Source organism: Stylophora pistillata, chromosome 14 (assembly GCF_964205215.1).
Source record: "Stylophora pistillata chromosome 14, jaStyPist1.2, whole genome shotgun sequence".
NCBI classification, from domain to species: Eukaryota; Metazoa; Cnidaria; class Anthozoa; order Scleractinia; family Pocilloporidae; genus Stylophora; species Stylophora pistillata.
The window spans coordinates 23,421,613-23,435,821 of record NC_142532.1 but is presented as its reverse complement, the minus strand read 5'-3'; the positions used below and the strand labels follow the sequence as shown (position 1 = coordinate 23,435,821).

The following is a 14,209-nucleotide window of genomic DNA, read 5'->3' as shown; positions in this document are numbered from 1 at the left end:
GGATTATACTTGGTTTTCACCTTTCATCTTACATAAAACAGTTACGAATTTCGTGACCCATCACCTGTGTGGCGCAGTCGATCCAGCGATGTTGCAAGTCGCGCTATATTTCACATTCGTCATCAAATCACTGTGCTTAATTAATTAGAGCTTAAGGTAACATCTCTTCAGCTAAAACTGCTTCGCATGATTTTTACATTACACTCTGAATGTTTCCTAATACTCTTGACATTATCAGCAATGATGGCACCACGCCATTCTCCAGACATTTGTCGACCGCGATTGTCAGGTTTCCAAGAAACGAGGTGAAGTTAATGGCGTCATACGATGGAGCATAGAGATCTGCTCTTGATCTGCTTTTGTATTGAGACAACTGTACCCTGGTCTTGAACCAGTTTGTCGAAAAGCCTTGCCCAACGACTGCTCGATACTCTGCCGATTGTGTCTGTGTGGGAAATCTTTCATCAGATAACGCGCGCGCGCGCCCGGTCATCGAGTCACGCTATCATATTCAAACAGTTTTCAATCGTTTAGCAACGCTCTGAACAATGAATGGTTTACTCTTCTCGTTCAGATCAGGGAAAATAAGTGATGACATTCAAGAAAGCGCTAAACGCGATTTAGGAACGAGTGAAATACCTCGCAGATTTCCCGCCAAATTTTATCTGCTGAACAGGGACCAATCAGAATGCGAATCCTTCCCTTGTCGACAGCAGTCGGTTCGGTATCTCAGCGGCGTACAAAACTGAGTATGCTCTGTGATGTTGTTCCGCCATTTTGCTATTCCACCGACATTAGTAACCGTTGAAAGCAGGTTGTTTTTACGGTATTTTTCTGTTTCACTCCGTTTAAAAATGCCCCCTAAAAAGAAAGAAGAAGAAAAACCTACGCCTCTGATGGGCCGATTTGGAACCTCATTGAAATGTGGCATCGTGGGGCTTCCGAACGTTGGGTGAGTGGCTCACGTGGGATATGGAACATTTGATCGGAACACTCGATCATTAATTTAATTCACATGAGGCCTGTTGTTTATACACGTGTATTTTTCAGGAAATCAACGTTTTTCAATGTGCTAACGAAGAGTGCAGCAGCAGCAGAAAATTTCCCCTTCTGTACAATAGGTCAGTGTACAGTGATTTCATTCGTACACATTTTGTAGCTAGAACAAAGTTTTATCTAAAACTTGCACCATTTCGGATCGAAACGCCCTTAGCATAGATCCGTACTTTTTTGTAGATACGAGACGAGGCACATCTGTCAAATCACAGCTCTCTTGAAAAGACTGAAGAACTCTTCATTATAATCTGTTTCTGATTTGACCAAGAAGAGTGATTAGCATCTAATTTCTCCTTACAATAGCACCCCTGAATCACACATTAAGGTCAGGAGAATAAAGGCAATGATCACCAACTAAAGAAGCTCTTGATTGTTCAATGAATTCTCCTTGTCAACACCCTAGGAAATGTATAAAGAACAGCATGGAGAAAATGCATACCAACATTAGGATGTAAAAAGTTAAGGCAACCTGATAAAATGGGAATGCTTGGTGGGAAGCAAGGGGTGGTTAACCTGTGCAAATGCTTGGTGGGGAGTGAGGGACTGGTTAACCTGTGCATCCAGACATCTAAACATTTCATCAATAGAAATGAGATTTTTTTATTGTCACCTGTTTACTCATCAGCATGAAAAAGATACTTATGAAAACTTTATAGCTCTCAGATGAATTAAAATCACTTTTTTTCTTCTTTCTCTTTCAGATCCTAATGAGAATAAGTATTTTCTTTTTGTTTGATATTTGATAATTCTTTGGTTAATTTGGTATTAATAGGAAGAGGAGACCATCTCAGGAGACCAAACAGTTTCTGTATATTGTTGATGTAGCTAAAAAAAAAATTTTTGTCGTTTGGGCTTAACCCTTCAGAGGCAGATCCAGGAATTTTTGATTGGGGGGGGGTCCAAACTTTGATTCAGAAAGGACTGTTGGACTCTTTGAGGCAAATTACTTCTCCCCCCCCACACCCCCTCCCACCAGTCGCAGTTGCACGTTATAATTCCTTGGCCGCTTACCGTTTATTTGGATTCATTAAAAAAATCAGCCAGTTAAAAGTGATATACGATCCTGTCGCAAAGTTATAAGCATCAGGTTTGATAGGGGGGGTCCGGACCCCCAGACCCTCCCCCTGGATCTGCCACTGCCCTTGCACTTGTAACTGTGACCATTAAATAGTTCTTCCAAACAGTACCAGTACATTTCAAACCAGAAAAATATTGAAACGAAAGAAAATCATCAAATAGGGAATACTAGATGATTTTACAGGATGATTCATTGCCTGACAAGGGAATTCTGTATTAAATTGCTTGAAAAAACGAAAGTGATATTGCACAAATTTCAAGTGGTGAATGTGACATTGGTTTTCATGTGCAATTTATCATGGACTACACGAGTCAGGTGATGGATTTTCCATGAAATGCATAATTGAATAACAATTAGAAAAAAAGAATACAGCAATAACTTAAAAAAAAAAACTTACCACCTTACTCTATTTACAAACAACAGATAGATATTGTTTGTTTTTAACCTGAGTGCGAAATAAGAGATGTGAAACAATATCACTCAGCCTTGTTTTCAACTAGTAATTCCATGTTAAATACCTTGTTTCGCTAACCGATCAGAATGCAAGTTTTTATTCAATTATGCAAATCTACACCAAATTCTCAGAGCTGGAATTTCCTAGACTAAATCTGCACCCTTATAGCAATTTCGACAAAGTGTTGAAGGTAATCTTTGATTTCATGGACTTGACTCTTCTACACTCTGTGATTGGACTGCAAATTCAGGCCACTGCTGGCAGATAGGATCCTTTAAATCACAGACATTTAGATATTTTGGTGATGAAAGATAATTCTCTAATTCTTTTCATTCTTCCTTGCACGTCGAGTGGCAGTTCCAGATGTGAGATGGGATTTTCTATGTGATTACCACAAGCCAGCAAGGTAAATAGTTTTCTTTTTTCATAATCTGTACTAGTTTATGGTTCTATTGATCTTTAAATAGCAAGAGGTTAGAGTAAGGTATTCTCAAAATTAATTGAATGTGAAGATTTATCATGATTAATTGTATTGATTCTCTCAGCAAAGTCCCAGCTTTCCTTCACGTGACAGATATTGCAGGCTTGGTTCAGGGAGCACACGAAGGACAGGTTAGAACAGCCAGCATTTTGTGAACGTTGGTGGCACTAATGCCGGCATGTTTTGTTACAATTACCTTCCATTAAAAACAGACAAAAATTAAGGGAATATGTCAAGTTTTGAAAAGTGATTGTACATGAGTTAGGGACATGCTGAAAAGGGAATTCTTATGCTCATATCAGTGAATGTTTTTTGTTTTTGTTAGGGTCTGGGAAATGCATTTTTATCACACATTTGGGCATGTGATGCCATTTTTCATATGATACGTAAGTAACAAACTAGATGTCTTTTGGGACTCCTAATAACTGCCTCCTGGTTAGCTCAATTGGTTAGAGCACTGGATTGTGTTGTGTGGGGGGTCGAGGGTTCCAGTCCCTGCCGGACCAATACTCATGGTCTTAAAATAACTGAGGAGAATTTGCTACCTTTCTATAATATCAAGAAATGGATAGATATTCTGGTCTTCTCGGATAAGGACGAATAAGCCGTAGGCCCCTTCTCTTGCAGGGTTAGGGGTCGGAGACGTTAATTTCCCACGCGATTACTGACGTTAATTTACCACACGATTACTGTGTGATGGATGTCCTCCCCTGGGGTGGTCTGGGTGGGGGGAAGGTTAGATCGTTACATGGACTGAAGCAGCTGCCAGAGGTGCCTGATAATCCCGATGTCCGATCTCAACCTTAGTAACATTGTAAACTTGCACGCGTGTCTGCGAGTATTTAGTTTGATCTATCTAACCCTTTCACTTTCAAAGTGTTGTCCAATTTAATGTCAACTTCTCTTGTGAAAAGTGTTTCTTTTGCATTAGAAAAAAATTTATTCTTTTAAAAACTCAAAAGGGCTTTGTACTTTCTCTCCTTCAACCCTTTAAATGCTGGGAGTAACCAACATTTATTTCCCCTTAGTAATACTGCAGAATCACTTGTTAAGATCACCAAAATAAAGAGATTGCCAACCTAAGAAGCTTTGATTGTTAAACCAATTCTCTCTGTAAAGGAAATGTATAGAGAAGAGTAACTATGGAGAATATGAATACTGATCGCAGAGTGTCAGTGAATAGTTAATTCGATACCTTAATAACAGCATAGGCTGAATTGCTAAAGTTTACAATGTTATTGAGGTTGAGATCAGACGTCAGCATTATCAGGCGCCTCTGGCAGCCGCTTTAGTCCATGTAACGACTTCACCTTTCCCCCCACACATCCCACCCCAGGGGAGGACATCCATCACACAGTAATCTCGTGCGTGGGAAATTAACATCCCAACCCTGCAGGAGACGGGACCTCCATTTATTCGTCCTTATCTGAGAAGACTAGAATATCTATCCATTTCTTGATATTATAGAAAGCAAATTATCCTCAGTTATTTTAAGACCATGAGTATTGGTCCGGCCGGGGCTCAAACCCTTGACCTCCCGCACAACACAATCTGGCGCTCTAACCAATTGAGTTAACCAGGTGTGGTCAAGGGTTAAGAGAAGAGGCCACCAATTTCTTATAATTTATCTTTTTGTGAATGTTGTATTTTCATACAAATTGTTCCAATGAGGCCTTAAGGGTAAAAAGGTAAAGCCTACTCAGGAGCCATGTGGCTCATCAGGCCAGCGCTAAACTCCGGTTTCTGTAGCATGAAGCTACTAGGAGTATTTCTACCCCCCCCCCCCCCCCTGGATGGGATGCTAATCCGTCGCAGGGTTACCCCCCAGCATTGAAATTGCCGGTACCCATTTAATACACCTGGGTGAAGAGAGGCACTGTGAGAGTAAAGTGTCTTACCTAAGAACACAACACCATGTCCCCGGCCGGGGCTCGAACCTGGACCACTCGATCTGGTGTTGAGCGCACCAACCATGAGACCACAGCACCTCCAGTGAGGCCTTAAACTGCTGTCTAAAAGGCAAAATTTAAAATCCAAGCTTTTGCTGATCAAGGGCATCATCAGGGATAAGAAGATGTTCCAGGTGCACTATATATATGCAAAGAAAGTGTACAGTGAAGTGTGTAAAAGATGTGACCATGTATGAAAGCTATAGAAATAAGCTGTGAATGGAACATAAGGCTCTAATGGTGGACTGTCTCTAAACAAAGGACCTCTAAGAGCGCTAAAGAATGGTCTAGAAAATAAAATACTGAAATAGAAGGTCTGCGAATTCACTACATTCTTCCCGGGAATTGAGTGTAGGTTTGTACTTTCTAATGTAAAATGCTTCTTAAAGGCATAGATTAGCGGGGTCATTGTATTTTCACATTTACTTTTACCCTTTAACTCCCAGAAGTGATTGACGTCTAACTTCTCCCAATAATATTGATAGGGTATCCTGCAAACAGGTGCTGAGAATACTCAAATTGATCAGTTAGAAGTGGTTATCTTGATCCAAGGCCAAAAACTGGTAACTGATATACAAGGAAATGTGTAGCAGTAGGAGGGAAGAGTTTACAAATGAATCTTGGGATTAAAAGGGTTAAGTCATGACTTTTGTCTCTGTAGGTGCATTTGAAGGAGAAGATGTAACTCACGTGGAGGGTGATGTGAACCCTGTACGCGACTTGGAAATTATTTCTGAGGAATTAAGAAAAAAGGTACACTTAAGAAAGAATATTTATTAAAGAGTCAATTACAAGAGTGAGATAATCTAGTTTATTATATAAACACCAGTGATATACCAGGTGGACTTTCATGTGAAAATGTGATATCTTCGCGCATGAAAATAACACGTTATCTTCACATAACACAGTAACTATGGTTCATTATAAAATGTGCCTTTCATAGCAAAAGTGAAGTGGTTTGGTTTTTCATTGGTGTTTATGTAGAATGATAAATAGCTGCTCAGATATACAAAATTTCTCTTCTCGTGTTGAAAAATATTTCAGCACTCAAAGAGACATTTCGTATCTCTGCATGACCATGTAATATCCTTTATTTATTATTTTGCCTTCTCAGTTAAATATTGTTCTGGTTTTCTTTTCTCTTAGGATGAGGAGTATCTCAAAGATAAAGTGGTCAGTTGTAACTGGAAGGTTACTTCCAATTAATGATTACTTATAACCCATTTACATTCTAGCATCAGTATGCATATTCTCCATACTGTCCTCTAAACATTTCCTTATTTGCTGACAATGAGAATTTGTTTAACGATCAAGAGCTTTATCTGGTGATCATTTCCTTTACTCTCCTGACCTTAAAGTGCCAATGACACTTCTTTTTTTTTTCTATTTCTATTCTACATCAAAATATAATGACTCTTAAACCTGTTTTCGCAGCATTTGTGGTATTTTGCCCTTTTCTGAATTTTCTATCAAGCTCTATAATCCGCAGATAAAATGTCAGGCCGAGCAAAGAGGGACTGGGTGCCATGACATCACAGTAGGAATCTTGTGGAGAGAAATATTCTTTATCTAGTCTGGGGCATTCGAAAAACCCCAAACTACACATCAGAATGGCATTTTTTGGCTAAAAAGATTGTAAACAGTAGCTTCCACACTCACTTTGCTTCTTTGATAAACTTGGTGTTACTACCGTTACGTCACGGGTGCCTCTTTAACATGGCCAAAGAGATACGGGGAGCCTAAGTTCAATACAATTTCAGACTTTTATTGCCTTGTAAAATAACAAAGACGTATCAGAATCCCCCACAAATCTTACCAGACACCCTCTACATACTTCTATTTTTATAATTTAATGCTAAAAAAATAGGTGTCATAGGGACTTTATTTTTTTATTTTTTTATTTTTTTATTTTTTTAAATGACGTTATTGGGCATATCAGATAAATATTTGAACAAGGCAAAAGTACAATAATACAATAACAAATAGAAAACAGAAGAGAAACTGAGATAAAACTGCAGCCAAAAGGGAAGGCGCGAATGGGACGTAAAGTCCCATGCGAGGTGCCATCCATTATGAATTAAAAAAACACCATAAAGTAGAAAATTACAAAAATACAGAATAAATAAATAATTTCAACTTAGTGGCACGAGCACATACTGGCTAGTGTCCACGTGCAGGGCCAATCAATGTCATATAGTTTTTAGGCGGTCTAGCATTACATTGCAGACAGATTTCTGGTGCGAACCTGGGTTGTCAAAGCTGGTAGATGGTAAGACGGAGCAATAAGGTTCCAAAGTTTAACAATGCAATTAAAGTATGAGGCCTGAAATGTACTGGTTCTACAAATAGTTTTTAGGTTGAAAGAATTGTGTTACTAACACATTAAAGTCCCTATGACACCTATTTTGTTAGCTTAAGAGGTGGCATTGAAAGGAGAAATTAGTTGGTGATCATTTCCTTTATTCTCCTCACCTTAATGTGTGATTCATGGCTGATATTGTAAGGAGAAATTAGATGCTGGTCATTCTTAGGGGAGATTTGGGGTTAAATTGTGAATTTTTTAAGAAGTTACAAGAGACTCTGTGAAATGAAACTTTGGGAGAAAAAGTTTAAAAGATATTTTCATTTCTTAACACATTGTTTTTACTCCTTTGATCTCTTGTTTTAGAACAATATGGACAAAACAGTTGTCAGAGGAGGCGACAAGAAGAGACTAGGGGAATTTGTATGTCGTCAATTTTTTACCGTAATGAATTGATAAAAGGGATGAGAAGAAATATTTTCATTTAACCTGAACTGTAATTTTGATATTTTTTAATTAAAAGTAGAATTGCATAATTGCATAAAATCTGGCATTCTGATTGGTTAATGAAGAGTGAGGTATTAAGTGTAGAATTGCAAGTTGAAAACAAGGCTAAGTGATATTTTTTTGGTATCTCTTGTTTGGCACTCAGAATAAAGACAAACATTGTTATTGCTGTTTTCTTTTTCTTATTTTTATTCAATTATACGATTCAAAGAAAATCAATTATGTGACTCATAAATTCGCTGTGCGACTCGCATAATATCGGCTTTCATGTGCAATTTAACATGGAATTCCCTCATCAGGTAATTAATTTAGTTTGTTTTCTTATGTTTTATGATCTCTTCTCTTGGTTGTTAAGTAATTTTTGTTGTGAGAATCAATTTTTTTTATGAAGAAAAATTCATGCATGTTCTTATCCACTTGGTATATTAGTTAATTTTGAGTGTTAAATTTTGGTAGGAAAGTTTGAAAAAAATTTACCATTGGGTGTCTGAAGAAAAAAAGCATGTCAGATTTGGAACTTGGGCTACCAATGAGGTAAGTATAATATATCATCATCCACACTGAGAGCAATCTTATTTCTACCAAAATTTAACGAGTGGGGCCATTCCCATTTTCTGTAAGGCATTTGACTGTTTTTCATAATCATGCATCCTCTTGTGTGTCAAACTTTTTATCAGCTCAAGGGGATTTTTTTAGAAGTTTTCAGACCAAGTCACAGACAATAACAAGCTACACTCTTGGACACGATTGTTAGGACACTTAACTTCCCTCTCCCCTGCCTTTTCCCCTTTCCCCTCCCCCTCCTCCCCTCTCCCTCCTTCACCCCTCCTCCCACTTCCCCTCTCTCTCCCCCTCTTTCCATCTCCCCTGCACCTCCGCCCAGCCTTCTCAAAATTGGTTGTCAAGATGGCATAGAAACAATTTACGACATCAAAAGTGGGAAGAGGTGCAAGAACATCACAAATGTTGCTCTGGAGAGGTGTTCCAGTCAGTTATATATGCCAGGGAGAGTAGCTCAGAACCATTTAAAGTGAAGTGCTATTGATTTTTGTGGCCACTGTATTTTCTGAAGCAATAGAAACCTTTTTTTCAAGTGGTTTACCTTTTAAAAGTACTGCATAACTATTTGGTATTTTTTCAAATGTTTTGCAAATTAAAAAGATTTAAGTAGTTACATGCTCATTGATTTTTTTGAAAAATTGTCCCTCCATTAACTAAACAATTCCATGCATGATTCCATTCTACATCCATATCTGCTATGATTATGGAAACGATGATGTTAGTTGTTTTCTTGATTTCAGATCGAAGTCCTAAACAAACATCTACTACTCACATCAAAACCTGTGATATATCTTGTGAATTTATCTGAAAAAGACTACATCAGGAAAAAGAACAAATGGTCAGTGTTTTATGCTCTTCGATATTGTACATGACTTACATACAATCGCTAACTTAGGTGTCTTAAATAATGATAACGAATTATGGTTTGTCTCACTTGTGATGTGAATCGCGACACGCCAGTCACAGCTGTGGAATATCAACCAATCACAGCGGAGCATCCTGCTTTACAAGAAGACCCGCAACTAGTCGACCTTATTGCCTGATGAAGACTAGCAGTATGCAGTCGTAACGTCGCTATTAGCATCACAAAAGACCACAGCGTGAGACAAACGATAATAATTAATTGAACAAACATAACCTTTTTACGAAAGTATGGTGGCTTCGTTATATTGCGTTCACGTCGTTGTCACTTGCATATCATGGAACAACTTATAACAACTGCACCTCAACATTTGACAGAAATCTTCTTGTTTTGCATTTTAGGCTGGCAAAAATAAAGGAGTGGGTGGACTCTAATGATAGCGGAGCTGTAATAATTCCCTTAAGCGGTGCTTTAGAATACAAGGTAACCCCGAATAGAAAAAAAAATTGTGTTGAATTTCACGATGTTCGCTACTGGTTACAATGCTCCATCAAAATTTCCAATTGTGATCTCGTTTGGAGTTCGGGATTTTTGCGAACCGCATGCTATAAGGAAGAGTAAGACTCTGAAACCGGAAAAAAATACTTTTTTGGTCATTGAAAAGGGATATTTTGATGTTTACCAGTTACCGCGTTTTGTGATTCCTCAGAGTTGCGTCAGCCTTCGAAATTGCTGAGTACGTACGGTGCGCCTTTTTTTAAAACAACTTACAAATAGCAATCTCCTCAAGACCATGAACCTGAACTCGGTATGACTTATTTTCCAGGAAACTTTTAATTAAAAATTCTTTTTCCTTCTTTTGCTAAGCTTGTAGAGTTGGGTCCTGAGGAAGGCGAGAAGTACCTTAAAGAAGTCGGTACCCAAAGGTAAGCCCTAGTGCTGGGTTATTTTTTTTGAAATTTTGTATTACAACAAAGTTTTGAAAAAATGCGGCCAGCTGCGTGAATTGTTTGTAAATCTGAAATTATGTGGAGAGATGACATATACCATTAACAGAAAATAGAAATAATCACTGGAACAAATTAGATTTGAATTCTGTTTTACAAATTGTGCGGTCAGCCTGCAGCGCTTGAGAGCTGCAGCTGGTCTCGCCAAGGGAGAGAAATTGCTTATATTTTGCTAAGCGCGGTAAGATTTGCAGCATTAAACGAAAGCGAAAAAACGCACTTTAGAGGACTCTCTGATTCTACGTCGTAACACCAGAACCAACGTAATCGCAACGGCCAATCAGAGCAAAGTTTGAAAACACAAGCGCGCGAAAACGCGGGGAACCAATTGTGCGCGATTTTTCTGAATTTTGCATCTGATTGGTTGGGAAGTTAGTGTGGTCTCTTAACCAATTAGAATTCAGTGAAGGAAAACCAATGAAATCCTGTAGTATTGTTGACTTATAATGTAAAAAATTGCTTTATGTTATCATCAGAACAATCATTTTGTAGGCCTATTACAAAATGTAAGCCTATGACAAAAGTTCCGATTTCGTACGACTAATTTTAAGAAATTTTTCTAAAGCTTTCTTTACAAGCTATCTGTAGAGGCGATGAAATGATAAACAATAATTGCAACTCCGTCAGACACAGATGTGTTACTGTTTTTTTTTTATTATTATTATCATTATTTTGTTACCAGTGTTCTGGCTAAAATTATTACAACTGGATTCAAGGCTCTTCAACTTCAGTATTTCTTCACGGCTGGAAAGGACGAGGTCAAGGCGTGGACAATTCTGGTGAATAAACTAATAACAATAATAATAATAATACTATTATGTGGCTGTGTCTCAGAAGGACTGGGAACTACCGAATTCACGAATTTGATTGGCTGAAATCAATATTGAAAGCGGTCTAGATTTTCCCATCTAGACCGGCATCTAGACCGGTTTAGAAAAGAAAGTTACAAAGAATATAATGTTCCGTTGCTTTCTAGACACAGCCATATAATAAACATCTTATACTGCGTTCGGTCTGTACTGGCGACCTCGTTCAAGATTCTCAGTCCCACACAGACCTCCCGCTCGGTTAATAAGAACCAAATAATAATTTTATTATTTCTATAGCGCAAAATCCATTAGATATATGATCTAATGCGCTTTACAAGTTAAAAAGGAAAACTAAATACCTTTATAAACAAAAATGGTTCAGTTAAGTTTATATTTTTAACTCCTGTCTACCTAACGGACGAGCGAAAATGTCCGTCATTTTTCAGGTAACGTTAGCCCTTAAACTCCCAGAAGTGATTAACATGTAACTTCTTCCTATCGTATCCATACATTATCCAGCAAACGGGTAATGAGAATATTCAAACTTATCAGGTAGAGGTTGTAAACTTGATCCAACACCAAATTCTTGTAACTAGTTACAAGAGAATGTGCAGCAGCTAGAGGGGAGAATTTGCAATCAGATCTTGGGAGTTAAATGATAAAAGGCCACAAAGAAACAGAGAAACTATTTAAGAGTTAAAGCTCAACAAAGCAGGAAATTTTTGATTCCTTTCCAAATATTCAAGTCAAAAGATTTCCAACAATTTTATTCTCCATCGTTTATCTCGACTGAACGGTGAAATGGACTGTTTGTCCTTAAACGCAATGGCCTCCAATGGCCTCCAATTCAGAATCTGACAGTCGATACTCTTTTCCTCTTTAGAAAGGCACTAAAGCACCTCAAGCTGCCGGGAAAATCCACACTGACTTCGAGAAAGGTTTCATAATGGCGGAGGTGATGAAATTCGACGATTTTAAGGAACTCGGTTCAGAGTCGGCCGTCAAGGTGAAATATCTTTGAAACAAGATTGATTTGATTTTGATTTACTCACTTTCACCAGAGTGTGGTGAGGGTCGCACAACAGAGCGAGGCTCCTTATTAAGTGCGCCCTATATCCCACCCATCCCACCCCAGGGGAGGACATCCATCACACAGTAATCTCGTGTGTGGGAAATTAACGTCTCCTACCCCAACCCTGCAGGAGACGGGACCTCCATTTATTCGTCCCTATCCGAGAAGACTAGAATATCTAACCATTTCTTGATGTTATAGAAAGGTAGCAAATTCTTCTCAATTATTTTTAAGACCCTGAGTGTTGGTCCGGCCGGGGCTCGAACCCTCGACCTCCCGCACAACAGTCCAGCGCTCTATCCATTTGAGCTAACCGGGAGGCGGTTATTGGGAAATAACTTTGAGAGGGCTTTTTTATTGTGTCGTAAAACTAAAACCAAAGTAATCATTTCAACCAATCAGAAGAAAGGAAAATAGCTTGAAGAGCCAATGAGAAATCGAAGGAAAACCAACAAAATTGCCTCAAGCGCGGCAAAACGCGGATGACCGAGTTATGGTTGATTTTAGTTTTGAATCTGATTGGTGAGGAATTGGCGTGAGTTTTCTGGACCAATCACAGTACAAAGTAAATTGCTCTAATCTTTGTCTCGTTTTCCTTCGTCTGACTATTTTCATATTGTCTGTTTTTGTTGTTTGCCCCATAGGCTGCAGGTAAATACAAACAGGAAGGAAAAAATTACGTTGTTAATGATGGTGACATCATATTCTTCAAATTCAACGCTGGTGCTGGTTTGACGGAAAAGAAGAAAGCCAAATGATAGTTGTATCGCACATCTTAAATCGTCAATGATTATAGAAACAAAATAGTTTGGTTTTATCAAATGATTTGATAATGTAAATTGGTCACCATTAAGGGTCTGTGAAAATGATGTTTCGAAGGTTATCCCTTCGACGCTCGAAACGCCAGCTTTAGAAACTATTTTTGGTGGCAAATTTATGTTATCAACTTGTTTATAAACCAATTTATCTCGTTATACCTACTTCTGACGCAGCACTTTCAGCAAAAATAGAAACACGTTCTTACTCTTAGACGTAAGCTTAGACCTCTTAGTTTTTGATGGGCGGAAAATTCAAAGATTTTGTGTGCCAAAGAATTTTCTTTTAAATATTTCTGATAAGAGAATTTATGGTTGGCTGCAGTTGTACATCAAAAGTTGTATCCAGCAATCCGTGTAAAGTTCCGTTGAAACTTGGATATTTCAGAGTTCAATAAGCTTTTAGGTATTCGTCTTTTGTAGGGGGATCTAGGTACGCACTGCAACTGCTAAGCTACCTTTGGAAAAATAAGACTTGAATATAAAAGGAAACTTTAAGCATTGATTCTGAATTTGAGCGTGAGTTCGTACAAAGCATACCGATCAAAATATGTTAGGCAAGGGTCGAAAAGATACTATTTTATTATGAACAGATTCTTTTATCTTAAAGGATTATCGTGTCCTTACTAGCCCAGCTAAGAGGAAAGGACTCTGCACTAAGTCTTGGTATGAATTCTATAGCATCGCAAGTTTGTCACTAAACCCTACGTGACCCTTCGTGACAAACCAGTGGGGGATCTTCAGGAGAGTGCGTTACGAATTAAGAAGGGGGTCGTTCGAGAGGATTGCGTGACGAGTTAAAACAACGTCTATGCTAACGACCTTGATATGTCTTGACAGTCGAACGCATATTATCAGCAGAGTCTAGTGTCACTTGAAGCTCAAGTTTGTTTTTTAAGCTGCAAATTCAAATAAATGAACAGAAATTTAAAAGGCGAAGTTGTTGATTGCATACTGATTACCATTGTGCGTGCTTCTACCCTCGCGTTCGTCCCACGCTTGCTGTGTTTGGTTCCTTTTTCTTCCGTGATGCATGTATCTGGAAATCACCGTAAACAAGGAAAACTTTTCTTATAGCTTTATGTCGCTCCAAGACGAGATAAGAGGCAGCTAGATGTAATTAAAAACTGTTGATGAAATGTTTGAGGGGAATTATTGAATCAGACTAGTTTGTGTGTTCTGCATTGGGTTCAAGGGGAAACGCCTGAAACAGGTCTACACGCTCGGCAAAATGTATTCATGAATCCGCTTATTAC

The 14,209-nt window shown here is 38.4% G+C and overlaps 1 protein-coding gene across 1 annotated transcript; it reads left to right on the top strand.

The window, feature by feature from the left end:
* Positions 1 to 737: 737 nt before the first annotated feature.
* On the top strand, positions 738 to 13,888 carry LOC111325633 (obg-like ATPase 1). Its single transcript, XM_022929467.2, has 16 exons — positions 738 to 952; positions 1,051 to 1,121; positions 1,758 to 1,769; positions 2,934 to 2,994; positions 3,134 to 3,200; positions 3,395 to 3,455; positions 5,680 to 5,771; positions 6,165 to 6,191; positions 7,687 to 7,743; positions 8,284 to 8,361; positions 9,129 to 9,226; positions 9,652 to 9,733; positions 10,118 to 10,176; positions 10,940 to 11,036; positions 11,950 to 12,072; positions 12,783 to 13,888. Exons 1-16 carry the CDS (start codon positions 762 to 764, stop codon positions 12,894 to 12,896), a joined length of 1,290 nt encoding a protein of 429 aa, XP_022785202.2. The 5' UTR covers positions 738 to 761; the 3' UTR covers positions 12,897 to 13,888.
* The last annotated feature ends 321 nt before the right edge of the window (positions 13,889 to 14,209 follow it).